The 14601-nt window shown below is 44.4% G+C and overlaps 1 protein-coding gene across 1 annotated transcript; it reads right to left on the bottom strand.

The window, feature by feature from the left end:
* Window positions 1-5078: 5078 nt before the first annotated feature.
* snai1b (snail family zinc finger 1b) lies at window positions 5079-7504 on the bottom strand. Its single transcript, XM_053425202.1, has 3 exons — window positions 7251-7504; window positions 6367-6915; window positions 5079-6031 (listed from the first exon to the last, which is right to left on the bottom strand). Exons 1-3 carry the CDS (start codon window positions 7330-7332, stop codon window positions 5850-5852), a joined length of 813 nt encoding a protein of 270 aa, XP_053281177.1. The 5' UTR covers window positions 7333-7504; the 3' UTR covers window positions 5079-5849.
* Between the last annotated feature and the right edge of the window lie 7097 nt (window positions 7505-14601).

Here is a 14601-nt window from a genome sequence, read left to right as displayed (position 1 = left end):
TGTTAATGCAACAGCTCTGTGGAGCATATGGGAACCGTCACTCTCGCTGTCCCACCACGCTGTCTCCCTTTTCATTTAGATTACCTCACATTACTCAGACAATTACCAGATGGTGAGAGACTGCAAGAGTGGACTCGGACACGTGTGACAGTCAACCCTGAGGTCAATGTGACATGTAGTCCCTCGATTGCCCAGCCTTGTGTATACTTAACTTAATTCCCATTTTTATAGACTGGCCTTCATGTGGTGTTGTGTATTTACTTTGTTTTTATCATTTTCTTTTCACCTTTTATTTACTTTTTTGTTCAAATTCCTGCTTTTATGTGTTTTCATGGGACATAGCTCTATATTTATTCATTTAATTTGAACACTACCTTATTTGCGACCCCCTTAAGGTGGTTGTCTTGCCACCTTGTCACATTGCATCCTGCTGGTTGTTATTTCTCTAATATTTACTTTTCTCGCTTTTCTGTTAAAGCACTTTGTAAACTCTGTGTGTATAAAGTGCTGTAATAAATGTTTTACTAATTTTATAATTATTAAAATTCAAACTTCAAAATATGCATCGTAAGTTTTGTATATCAAAAAGTTGTTGTCAAAGAAGCTGCCAGGTAAATGTTGTAGAAATGTGACCTTATAGGTTAAACTACAGTCAAGTAAACTGTGAGCACCTTGACAAAAATTAATAACAAAATTTACTTTGTTACTTTCCAGCGCTGGATAAATGAATTCACTTCCTAATTCATGAACCTACATTTTCAAAATAAGAGCGATAATCAGTAGCATTGACGCATATGAAAAATAAAATAAAGACCAACAATTCCACGCCGAAGAATAAAAGAAATAAAGGGCCTTGGTAACTGTTACCAGCTGGATCTGCTTCTTTGTCTCACTGTCTCAAATAAGGATAAAGCTGCAGGCACTTTTGCTTTATGGGAAAAAAATAGGTTGCACAACTTTTGAATCAATGTGAATCCATGCAAGTCAAAGTGTTTGTCAAACAGGATTAACCGAAAAGAGACTTTCCCATCTGCTGATCTCATCACCATGAAGGTTATGTTTCCCCTCTGTGCGTTTACTAGTTGGTTTGTTTGTTTATTTGCTTTTCTGTTAGCTAGGTTACAAAAAAAATACTGGACGGATAACCGCAAAGCTCTTTGGAAGGATGTAGTCTGGGTCAGGGAAAAAGTCTTTAAATTTCTGTGTGGATCCAGAATTTCTTTTTACTTTATTTAATAGGATAGAGCTTTGTTTTTGAATTTTTCTGGGTTTGGCCACTAGTTTTCATTCTAGTTTAATAAAGTATATTTCAAACTCAATTTCTTTAAAATCATGAATCTATATCACTGCACAATAGAATGCGTCATCAATATTGTCCTAGTTTCTCTTGGCCTCTGCATGTATATTACAGTGAATAGAGCCAAACTGTGCCATTCAACTGACCCTCAACTCTTTAGGCTTGTTGAAAACCTGCATGCACGCTGCTCTGGATGGCACAAGGTTGGAAACCTCTGTTACACACAGTGTCTCTCATCTGTTTACTCTCCTGTCCCTTTATGGCTCATCCTCTACCCTCTGACCCTGTGGGACAGAGAGGCTCTGTGTTTAGGAGGAAACACAGTGCCAGCCACATAACACACACACGCACACACATACAGAAGGGGACAGCAGGAGTGCGGAGGTGGGCAGGAAACGGTGTGTACCCCCTCCTACAGACCATATCCTGTCCTTGGTGAAAACTTCTTTATTTGTCCAGAGACCTGAGCTCTTAGTGTGTGTGTGTGTGTGTGTATGTGTGTGTGTGTGTGTGTGTGTGTGTGTGTGTGTGTGTGTGTGTGTGTGTGTGTGTGTGTGTGTGTTTGTGTGTTTGTGTGTGTGAACTGCAGACAATCATCAGTGGAGAGTATCTCTCAGCCCTCACAGCACATGTCATTGATCAAGTCTACATTGCAACATATAGCACTCCTCTGCAAAGTCTGTTCTTCAGCGATTTGATAAACAAATAGAGACTCTCGTTCTCCACCAGACACTTACCACCCCACCCTCAAAGTCCAATCTCTTCTCCTCAATCTCTTCTCCCTCGCCTGCTTCTCCTCCCACTGTCATCCTCTCATCCTTAGTTCACATGTATTACAATCTCTGGCCACACCAGCGTTTTGGCTCCGTATTAGTTTTAACCCCCCCCCCCCCCCCCGATACTAACACCCCTGGGCTTTTGCGTGCAGGTGTACACAGGAAGCTTTTGGTTGTTGGTCGCAGAAAGAGTCCGGCTACAAACAAATCATCGCTCATCTCCCACGCAGTTGTATCCTTGCAAAATGCAGAATTTAACTGCACAACAGCTGTCAGTAAAGATAACTGGGTCAGCAACGCTTGGAATTGATTATCCATGTTGCGTTCTACACTGGGAAGCTAATGTCGTCTTCCGGAAAGGGGTCATGTGAAAGGAGCCTGACCAATCAGACGACATCGTGAGTAGTTGCGGGTTTCTGCCCATCCAGATTAAAGCGCAGCCCCGGAGTTTTCAAGCTAAAACGGGGCCACCAGTGTCCATTAAAAACTAAAACATGAGTTTCCTCAACCAATCACCCATCTGTCCTCTACAGACAGGAGAGAAAAAATCTCTTCCTCTAAAAAAATAAAGTTTTTAATGTCTTTTTAAGGACAAATGCCGATGAGAGAGAATTCTCTGTTGGGGCTGAGTGCCAACCTCCAGCAGAGTGGAGACTCTTAGGACAGTAACATTGTGCAAGAGCACTGTAGCTTGTAAGAGGGTTTGAAACTTTAACCCAGTGACTTAACCGTCTTGGCTCGAATCTGATCCTCCAGTGACTCAGCTCTGCAAACGCCGCCAGCTCTGATTTCAGAAATACATCCAACGCTCCCTCTTCCCCGATATGGACGACTGTGAACCCCTGGCTTTCCACACACTTCACAGACGCCCACACTCGCACATCCGTGTACACACAAACAGCTGTAGCCGCACCCAGATGCTTTATATCAGCACTTTTTTGGAGGGGGGGCTGTGTTTAAACAAGACTGACAGGCCACTTCCTGTGTCCCAAACATTACCACAAACACACAACGCTGGATTTTATCTTTCGCAAACATTCAACCTACGTTCTGGAAAAGGTTTGTTTCACTGTTGGCTTATACACTGCTGCCTCGCAATACTCATATCGAGAGAGTTTATGCCGTCCTGTAATCTTTTCTGTTGCACTCACACAATAGCTCCACGTATCCCTCCACTCAGCACAGTTGTTTACACCGAGGCATATACTCTCTGTTTCCAAGATGACGGCACAATGTGACAAACTCCAACTCGTCCAGCTGCACTTTGTCAAACATCAGCTTTTTTATACACAGAACGGATTCTTGGTTCATGGAGCTTCATCCACAGCAACTCCAATATTATTGCTTTTATTTATTACAGTGAGGCAACCGTGATCATCTATATTTTCTAGGTGATAGGTCAGAATAAAATTATTTCTTATTGCATGACAATCAAATCCTTGGTTGACTCGGGAGCGGACTGCGAGGACAGCAGAGCGGCCCTCTCTCCTCTTCTCTCAGACGACAGTATAGTGTGTCTGTCACTAATGGCTCAAGAATGTCACATTAGTCAAGGGGGGGCGCATGCATGACGCAGCGGACATTAAAACACTTTGAGGAGCCCAACATGATATTACACACACACAAACACACACACTTTGAAAAGAAAGGTGACAGGGCCAGTGATCTCATTGCCTCAAAGCTACAGGGTGATCGACTGCCTCCTACACACTGCAAACCAGAAAAATGTCCCCCCAGCCAGATGTAGGAGTTCAATTTCAATAGAAAAAGGCCGAAACACACGAGGAATGACAGCCTGTTTAGTGAAATGTTTTTGTACCAATTTGTGGGGGCAGAGTTTAGATATCCCAAGGAGAAAATGGAATATCATCCAATGATTGTTTTGACATATTATGAGTCTTCTCCAGCTCGTAACCCATCCAACCCTGTTGCCCCCGTCTCCGGGGCCCAAGACGAGGGACACTGTCGACGGTCCAGGGGGGGGGGTTGAGTCCCCTGTGGCTGTGCTTCTTCCCGGTGACTCACTGCCTGTGTAGGCGTGCAGCAGCGAAGACGCTCACCTGTCCCTTCCAATCGTCCCAGAGAGAAATAGTCAGACAATTGAAAAATTCCCCCTTTGATCAAGTTGAAGATATTCAATGAATAGGTGCGTGGTTGCATGCGAGTGTGTGTGTGTGTGTGTGTGTGTGTGTGTGGAGTCTTTCAGGTGCTGTTTACATTGGGGCAACCTAAGTCATGCAATCTGATCCCAAGCTTTCTGAGAGGCTCTTTAACCCCCTACCCCCCCCCCCCCACACACACACACATGCATCCACCTCTCAACACTGGGAGCTATTGGAGGAAACGCGCTGTTACCTCACTAAGACTTGCTGGCGTCAGTGTGTGTGGGTCAGGAGGGCAGTGGGGAGATTGTAGACACATTGCTACCATATGTGCACCACGGATGTTCCCTCTCAGCTGGGCCCGTGAGCACAGACTTCCTCCAAAAGTTCCTACAAGGTAACCGGAGTCCCGCCGGCAAGGAACAGATGGCCGCACAGACTGAGTGGACCCGTGACTCTCTGGTTTATTTTGTTTTGGTCTCACCCGGCCGATCCTATGGTTTGGAGTGTGTCAGTTGGTTTCCCACACTCAGCCAATATCGCTCTTACCTTTCTTACCCTGCTTCATCCTCCTCTTTATGCTTTTAAAATTAATTTACCTCCCTCTCTTCCACCTGCAGTCAGCATGGAAAACCCCCTTGCCCCCGTTTAAGCATGTATTCTCCTAGTGGACCTGCATGTTGTGTGTTGACAGCCCGGCAGGTGGGTGCAGGTGTTCCCCTCATCACTCAGCATCCAACGCACACACACACACTCAGCTCAATCATCCCATTCAGAATCTGTCATGTCTGTCCTGATGAACTCATTTAGAGTTGTGAGTTAATACAATGCCTGTTGAAACACTAATTCACATTAGAGCACAGAATAAGTGGGTCAACAGCAGTTTAAAAAAAACAAAGCTTTTATTTACAGGTGGCTGAAAAATACACAACCTTAAAAAAGGCACAGAGTTCCCATATGATTTTCACGTTCACCAAACAGTTTATAAAAAACCTGTAGGTCAACATCCTCCCCCCCAAAAAGTGTTAGTAAATGACAATATTGTTGAAGGCTTTTTTTTTTTGGTCAAGCTTAAGTGGCCCTTTCATGTCCAATGACACGAGGAGCGCGTGTGGAAAGTGTTTGTGGCGGGCGGAGGGTCACCTGTCGTCGAGGTCACAGCTAACACGTCTCTCAGCGCCCTGCCTCCACAGTGCACCATACACAGACAGCTGTCCCAACACACACACTTGCTCATTTCCACACACATGCCATGTATGTATAGTATGGTGAGGAATGACATCCCCGCGTCCACCACAGACACACACTCACACAAACACGCCCAAGCAGCTGCACCATGGCCACAGTCCCGGACCGGCCGGCACCAGTGGAGTTTCCTGGGAATTAACTGCATGTCCAGCTGCCCTCAAATCACACACACACACAAACAAACAAACAAAGTTGGCATGACACGGCAAAAATGTGTTGCGGATTACCCAATATGAAAAAGAGATAGACCTACAGAGTCAAGACATTTTAAAAAGGCACTTAGTTGTATAAAAGCAACAGTTTTTCTTGTCATGGCTTTGAAATGAGCTGGCATCAGCCTCCTGGCTGTGGGTGTATTGGCACTTATCGGGGGGGGGAGTCGAGCAGCTCCGACTGGCTTAAGGGAGCAGTCCAGGGAATGTGAGTCTATGAGGCCGGGCAGCATCTAGAGAGATTGTGTTTGTGCAGCAGTGACATGCGGCTGAAGGTCCTCGAGCAGGAGCCACACTGGTACTTCTTCACCTCAGAGTGGGTCTGCAGGTGGGCGCGCAGGTTGGAGCGATCTGCAAAGGCCCGGTTACAGTGTTGACAAGCGAAGGGACGTTCACCTGGTGGGAAGAAGAGGGTGGGGAAAACAAACTGTGAGGTTCAGGGAAACACTTGATTCACAGACCAAAAGGAGTGTCCCTCTGGTCATTGTCTTTCAAATGATCTACAGATAAACAACAAAAGAGCAGGATCACTGCCCTAATTTACTTAATGCAGACGTCCCCCCTTTTTCATGCAGAACCACTGTGAAGCTAAGATTAGATTATGCTGTGCAAAAACATTTGCTCACACATCAGGAGACTCAATGAATATCAATGAGCACAAGGTACACTACATTAACAAGCCAATAGACCTAAGAAATCAATGGTGTGGCCCAATATGAGAGGTTGCATACCTGTGTGTGTGCGAATGTGTCCTCTGAGAAGCCAGGGTCTGGAAAAGGCCTTGCCGCAGGTGGGGCACACGCACGGCAGAGTGTGTGAGCGGATGTGCATCTTCAGGGCTCCCAGGCTGTTGTACTCCTTAGGGCAGTGTTTGCAGTGGAAGGCCGGGCGTGTCGAAACTTCGGTGGGCAGAGCAGGCTTCTGGTGCAGCGGGACACAGTGGGACGGCTGTTTGTGGGACGTCTGATGGTGGGACAGTGCAGAGAGGCTGGAGTAGCTCTTACTGCAGTGGAGACAGTAGTAAACGGACTGGAGGACATCCGGACTGGGGGGGTCTGAACTGCGCCCACCGTCCTCCTCTTCCTCGCCACTGCTGCTGGAGGGTGAGCTGCTGAGGTCCAGTGGTCCCAGGGGTGATGAAGGCAGAGACACGGGGTCGACCGGGGAGATAGGTGCAGGCAGGAGGTCCATGTAGAATGGGTTGCTGGGATAGCAGGTCAGGGCAGAGCTGTTGTTCTGCGTTGGAAGTTCAGCCCGGGGAAAGCTCTCTGGGACAAAAGCTGGCAACACACAGAGGAAAGGAAGTCAGGTGGGGTTCTACTCAATTTGACAGGATAATCGAATAAAGCACAAACTTTTTTTCAGTCTCAGTGTTTGGTTACAGCCTGCATTCAACACAGGCCTGAATGTCAACCTGGGTTTTCCCTCAGCAAATTATCCAGGTGACTAGAAACACTCTGCAGCTTTGCACCCAGGAAGCCGCATGCAAGACAACAGTGTCTTATCAGCCACATGGTCAGTTTTGAGTGCTGACTTGAGCCCATGACTGTGATTTACTCTACACTTCTAACGTAACAACAGATGCATCAAACTCAGTCCCTGAGAGAAATCTTACCGGTTTGACTCTCCAACTGACTCTCCCTGTGGTAAGGCTTCTTGTTGGAAAAATACTTCTTCACAAGGAATGACCGAGGCATGTTGAGATATGGTTTCTCCGATTTATCTCTAAAACAAAAAAGTGACAATTCCCACGCCGGAGTGCACTCGGGTGCACGGATGTGGATCTGTGCCTTGAGCTGCGGTCACACGGGTTAGACGCTCGGAGGAGATCTGCGGGACCTCTGGCAAGCTTGGATGTGTCTTGATGAAGGAAGGCGAAGTTGCCTCCTCATATAGTAGGAGAGAGGGGAGAAGCAGCGGGGTGGGTGGGCAGGTCTCCGCCCAAAGACACACCCCGTGCGTCATGGCGCCACCAGCACCATTCACCACAGGTGCCCGATGTGCCAAAAGCTGCAGCAAGGCGCAAATCTAATCGAGCGTTTCACGGTTCTATTGAGTGGTGTTTTACCTACAGGCAGACAAGAACAAGTATTAAGTCCGAGCATTTTAATTTCAACACCTGAACCTTATGAAAATGTGAAGGTTAAAGTTTTTCGTTGTGAAAAAGAAAATCCGATCAACGAATATATAGTTTTCTTATTCCCCTGACTTTCTCCATTCAATAAAGTGAGCCGCGGTCATTACTATCTGAGGCTACAGCGGCCTCTGTCGGTTCATGCTGTAAATATACTACGAGTTGCTAAATTGTGTTCATCTCTGCACGCGACTCCGGATTAAGACGCATAGAAAACGGTGAAATCTGTGAAAACAAAAGCTTCCATCTGAGGTTTAAAAAAAAGTAAAAAATGCGCTCAAATTTCAACCTCATTTAAATTGCTCTATGTGGATTTAAAGGACAGTGTCTGAACATGATCGCACTGTTTCTCCACCTTTTTGCAGTTGTGACACTGAAACTCTTTCTCCACACAGACACACACACACACGTTTTATTGATGTCTGTGCCTCCTTGTGCGCCTGTTGCTCGGGGCTTTTACGCACCCCGGTGAGAGGGGGAGATGAGACATTTTTGAGAAGGTCCAAGAGACAAACGCTCTGTTCTCGCTGCTCCTCTCAATGCCACCAAAATTCACCCTGACCCGTATCTCCCTCTGTCTCTCTGCGGGGAATGAGCCCGTTTGGATAAAAGAGGAACTGTTGTTCTCCTGCTCGCTCACAGCACGATCTAGGGCCAAATTAACCGAGCTGTCAGGAGCCATATGATGATGTAAAGCCAAACAGAGTCCCATTCAGTCCTGTGCCTTCTTTAACTGGCATGAAATCCACCGACCCGGGATATATGCCCCTAGAGGAAACGAGTGTCACACCATCTTTCATCCTTCTCTTGTTAATTAAGTGCCTAATTTAATTTGCGTGATTTTACGCAGTTGCACGGGCAAAATGAATCGTACCCCTGATATCTTCCAAAATAAGACGAGTAAGGTTTGACGGAATATACAGGTCTAAAGAGATTTAAAACGTTTTACATTCTTCAAGCTCCGTTCTGTTAATTCAAAGGAAAGTGTAAATTCTTATTGTCGACACCATTCATCACCATATTCTACTTATTTCACTGCGTATTTTATTGTAAATGTAACGATTGTTTGCATTGTAATCCCCCACTTTCATGTAAATAAAGAAAATGCATGGAATTCATGACCTGTGCACATATTTTACGCATGGCGTGTACAGCTTGTGTTTTGATTTTACGCACGGAATGACGACCTGTGGACATATTTTACGCACGGATAGCATGAGTTGTGTATTTGATTTTATCACAACGCTATGATATGGATATGGGGTCTTCCCCCTTGATTTTTTTGTTTTGTTTTTGCAGATGCACACAACCCATGAGTCTGAACATCGGGTGGCAGTCATCAGACGGGAATGTTACGGTCCTGTTTAGCATTGCAAAGAGTCTTCTATTGCATGGTGAGTGGTGCTGGTGGAGGTGGTGGGTGGGTGATGGGGGTGTATGCACCTGTCTGAAGGCGCCATTGTCGCGGCATGCCCAAAAGTTCACACGTCGTTAGGCTGATTGTTGACACCGACGCCACGTAGACTGGAGGTCAGGAGGGCAGCGCAGCAGTAAAAACAAGAGGCAGAGACACACGTGAAAGTCATCTGAGCTGTGGGGCTGCTGCCGCTGCGGGCTCTGACTGTACAAATGGGGTTTGGTGGTGGTTTACACACCGAGGTATGGTATGGGTTTAAGTGTGTGTCTTTGTCACCTCCACCAATACTAAAATGAAGACAAATTGAGCATCCACCATCCTTCATGCATGTGCAAGGGGCCATGAGAGGGGAAGCAGCTGATTTCAAACAGTTTCCTCCTCTGTGGAGATCACTTCAGGTTGTCTGTGATTGCAGACAATTTGTGTTACAACAGGGAGTTGACCTTATGACACACAGATGTTCTTTTCCTCTCCTGCCTCAGGGACCATGAACCAGCCGGTGTTCACACACTGCTGCTGAAACCTCTTCAAACTAAATTAAAAAGTATGAGAAACATTCAGCAAGGGTTTCCTGATCAAGTTCCAACAATTGAAGTTGGATGCAACCTTTCCGGCCAAAAGGAACGTGTATATTGATAAGTTACACCGTTTGTGTACTGTAGTGTCTGTTATTAAATTGTGATATAGATATAGGGTTTATACAGTTTAATATGAAAAATTAAAATATGAATTAGGATGCATTTATTCCATATTGTGTGTGGCATTTTATTGTACTGTATTAATTTATGAATAGATATTTATTGAATACCATTCTTATTTTCAGGTCGATTAACATAACTTAATGGCATCATATTGTAGTTTTCCCATCATGGACGCCAGTTGAACAGGGAAATAAACAAGAAATATATATTCTCGCGCTGTATATACTGTATTCTGTTTAAACTGTATTCCCTTGCATTTATAAGAATTGCGTCAAAAGTCGATTGAATCGTCAACAAAATACAACAATCCCAAAAGATCTTACATATGTCAAACAGAACTAAGTGAAATTAAGAGATTATTTAAGAAAATATTTTATTTATTTAAAATTTACAATTGAAAGCCAGCTCTTCTTTCCTTCCTTTCTCCTTCAGGTTTTATCCAGTTCACAAAGCTAAAGAGAATCCAACATTATAACCGAACCGCTGGTGCATCGATCAAATCACTTTGTTTAAAACCTATTAACTATTTTCTTTTCTCCATCAGCACGATTTTAGTCAAGTCATTAAATATAAAACTCATTTTTATCATTTCCCTCGTTACTTGTGTTAATGTATTTTTTCTATCTTCTTCAGTCTATTGTATACATTTCATCACTTGGATTTATGTTGCATCCTGTCTGAGCTGATGGGTGGTGGCCATGTTGCCCTCCAGTGTCCACTCATGTGTTTGAAAAGAAGCCAACTCCCTGACTTACACCTTTTGTCATTGTACAAGTGGTTGTTTTTTTTTGCTCAAGCAACAAGCAAAGAGCTGTGGTTTAAATTCACAATTTACATTTTAAAAGCCCATCACTGGTGGACTTTGAACAATCAGGTGCATTGTTACCTTTCAGCTCATTCAGACGACAGGTAACGGCCACTTGAGCACATTTACATTAGAAGTGTATGCAGGTTGTTTTGCAGTCTGATCCTTAGGCCCAAATCAGGTCAAGTTTTCTTTGTACTTGTGTTGATTCAGAGGATTCAGCAGATTTCCCAAGATGCTTTGAGTCGAATCTGAAAGGAAACGAACGAGTCTGTGATTCACAGCTTCTTTCACTGCCAGTGAGGCCAGTTCACTGTCCTCTCAGGTTAGGGAGGTTCCTTGGGTCTGTTTAACTTGTGCTCAGTGATCCACTCTCTGCCTTTGTTCATCTATCACACATGACTTGGGTTATGCCACATGATTTTGTCTTCGATTCACACACTAAACAAGCTTGTGGAGATATGAGAAACTATTGTTTATCAGGTGCACACAATGCTGGTTATTACTTATCCGCTGCATGTTTGTGTGTGTGTGTGCGTGCATGCGTGTGTGTGTGTGTTGCCCTGCAGTTCAGAGGTCCATAAGCCCAGCAGGAGGAAGATAAGATTACCCTTGAAGAATGCAGACCATGGACACACACTCCCACACACACACACACACACACACACACACACACACACACACACACACACACACACACACACACACACACACACACATATGGCCTGTACACACTCTCTGCTCAGTTTTCTCCATTAGACACAAAACAGTCACATGTTTAAGGGAAGATCCATCAAGGACACTCTGAGTCTCTCTCCCTGATCCTGACGCTAACTTGATGTGTCTCTGGAACTAACTCTTGGCCCTATGACGTCATCAACAGGGCAAATGGCAGATTGTTTACATGAAGCGGCCAGCAGCATCTCCTGCAGATGGAGCTCTGTGTCCCACTGGCCCCAAAACGGCTCAGCCCTTAGTTCTCCCATACTGGTGCTAATTTATAAATATTATTAAATCTCTTTTTTACCCAGAGGTGAATTTTAAGTACATTGAGTCAAGTACTGTGCTTGAGTACAATTTGGACTCTGGGAGGAGTAGTAGAGAAAAGACTCCGATCCTTTACTTCACATTTTAAAATGCACCATGCAACCTGTGGCACACTCAGGCCTTGGTCGCACAACATTTGGTGTTAAGTAAAATTAGCAACTTTACTCTGTCAAAATACATAAGTACTATCAGCTAAATAAGCCTGAAAAGAAAAACTGACTGTGTTATATAATCCAGTAATAATTAAACAAACCTTGTATACTTGGCTACAGACATGGATTTTAACAAAACATGGCGAATGTGTGTGTGTGTATCTGCTCCAACCTTATCTGGACGGCAGACAGTCACAGACCTATCCTGTGATATGTGGGGCCATTAAAAGTCATCCAACAGTCAGCAGTTTACTTTCTGAGGGAAACTGATGATCTTGGAGGAGCCAGATGAAGAGTCTGAAACTTCCCAGAGTCAGGAGTTGCAAGTTCTGAGTTGCTTTCCAAAGGTTTGGAACAAACTCCCACCACATATCAGATGAGCTACATAGTTTTAAGAAACAACTCGAGACATATTTCTATGGTCTTTAATTGATTTGATCCTTTTTTTAAACACCATTGTCTTTTCTTTTCATTACTTCTTGTTATACCTTTTGCTAGTTTTATGCCTGGTCTTTATTTTGTTGCTAATTCATTACATCAAAAAAGTTATTTTACATTCTTTCTTTATTGAATATCTGTATTTTTGTGTGCACCGCTAAGTGTCAGCCTTGTCTACACCACCTCTGCATCTGATCTCCGGTGCCGCGCTGGTGTCTGAAAGTTCTCTGCACATTACTGAATGCTCTGTTATACTGACCTCTAGTGGATACTTTTTGTTACTGCCTGCTCCAATTATACAAGCAACTTCAAGCCTCTTAATTTTATTAGCAAATCATACCACAATGATGTTAATGTAGTAAATATACGATATAATAATATATACATATAACACTAACAACTAATATTGTTGTTAATGATGAGTTCTGATATCTTCTGATTGGATTCCTCAACAACATCTATCAGGGATAAACAACAAACGAACAATTTGGAGTTTGAGACAGAGTAAGATCTCTTTTCTGACAAAACATATAGGATCTCTGCTACTATCTCTTTCCTTTTTAGTTCAGCATTTTCTCCATCAGTGAACCACCCTCCCAAACAAACCCACAGAAGATCAGTGATGATGAAGTAAACTGAGACGCTGTGGCTGTGCTGGACTCAGCTCCAGCACCAGGCCTCATGTGTTCATGCTAAGAGCACAGTCTGAGATCCAGAGTTTGTCTGGAGACAGAGCTGCAGGTGAAGCTACTGCAGGAACAGATGCTCTGTGAAACACTTCTCTGAAGAGGGAGTTCGCCATCAGGAGCTTTACTCTCCATATTTTTACATTACATTACATTACATTACATTACATTAAATTACATTTCATTTAGATGACGCTTTTATCCAAAGCGACTTACAATAAGTGCATCAACGCCGAGGGTACAGACCCAGAACGACAAGAATCAAGAAAGTACAATTTCTTCAAAATAAAGCAAAACTACAAGGTGCTATAAGTAAGTGCCATTTAAGTGCTACTAAAGTGTTATTTATTTTTATTTTATTTTTTTATTCAAGGTATAGTCGGAAGAGGTGTGGTTTTAGTTTTCCGCAGAAGATGTGTAAACCTTCTGATGTCCGGATGTCGATGCTCATTCCACCATTTAGGAGCCAGGACAGCAATGGATTTTGATGAGTGTTTAGCTTGTAGTGAGGGAGCAATGAGCCGTTTAGCCGAAGCAGAGCGGAGTGAGCACGCTGGGGTGTAACGTTTGACCATGTCCTGGATGTAGACTGGGCCTGATCCGTTCACAGCATGGTAAGCAAGTACTAGTGTTTTGAACCGGATGCGGGCAGCCACTGGTTACCAGTGAAGGGAGCGGAGGAGCGGAGTAGTGTGAGTGAATTTAGGTTGGTTAAAACCAGTCGAGCTGCTGCATTCTGGATGAGCTGCCAAGGTCGGATGGCAGTAGCAGGTAGACCTGCCAGGAGGGAGTTACAGTAGTCTAGGCGTGAGATGACCAGAGCCTGGACAAGAACCTGCACCGCCTTCTGAGTGAGAAGGGGGCGTATTCTCCGGATGTTGTACAGCATGAATCTACAGGACCGTGTTGTTGCAGTAATGTTGGCAGTAAGGGAGAGTTGGCTATCGAGTGTTACACCCAGGTTCCTGGCAGTCTGAGTGGGGGTTAACACGGAGTTGTCAAAGTTAATAGTCAGGTCGTGGGTGGGAGAGTCTTTCCCTGGAAGAAAAAAGTAGTTCAGCCTTGTCAAGGTTAATCTTCAGGTGGTGTGCAGACATCCACTGAGAGATGTCAGTCAGACAGGCAGAGATTTGTGCTATTTAAAGGTAGAGAGGCGGGATAAGTTGTCTTACTGTGGCACAGAATTGCATTGTTTGTCTTAGTTTACATGATCCTTTGACCTTTCTGCAAAGGTCATTCCGGGTCAGAACATCCTCTGCTGATCTACCGAAGGACTGTTCCAGCACGGTCCACACGAGGGTGCTCAAAGAACAACAATCAGGTGTCTCCAGGTCAGCGGTTAATTCAGAGGTCAGATCCACTACTCACCAAACAGCCTGTTACTGCAGGTACAGAGTTTAGATTCAAGGATTGGTTGTTAGCAACACTCTGCAGCTACATGGTTTTATAATGGATGATAAGTGACTCAACGTGGTAATACAACACAAACAGGTGTTACCTCACAGAGACATCCTGAGCTCAATGATAGAGACTAGACACTGAGGAATGTGTGTGTCTGCTATTAGTGTATGTGTGTGTGTGTGTTT

This window comes from Pleuronectes platessa, chromosome 6 (genome assembly GCF_947347685.1).
Source record: "Pleuronectes platessa chromosome 6, fPlePla1.1, whole genome shotgun sequence".
Lineage (NCBI taxonomy): Eukaryota > Metazoa > Chordata > Actinopteri > Pleuronectiformes > Pleuronectidae > Pleuronectes > Pleuronectes platessa.
The sequence above is the reverse complement of the archived record's forward strand: the minus strand, read 5'-3'. Positions and strand labels throughout refer to the sequence as shown.

What these genes read in the sequence shown, in the direction of transcription:
- snai1b (XM_053425202.1), bottom strand. Translation starts at nt 7,332, where the DNA reads ATGCCTCGGTCATTCCTTGTGAAGAAGTATTTTTCCAACAAGAAGCCT. An exon ending in TCAGTTGGAGAGTCAAACCG is followed by an intron (nt 6,916 to 7,250) that starts GTAAGATTTCTC and finishes GTGTGTTGCCAG; the next exon opens with CTTTTGTCCCAGAGAGCTTT. An exon ending in ACACATTCGCACACACACAG is followed by an intron (nt 6,032 to 6,366) that starts GTATGCAACCTC and finishes TCTTCCCACCAG; the next exon opens with GTGAACGTCCCTTCGCTTGT.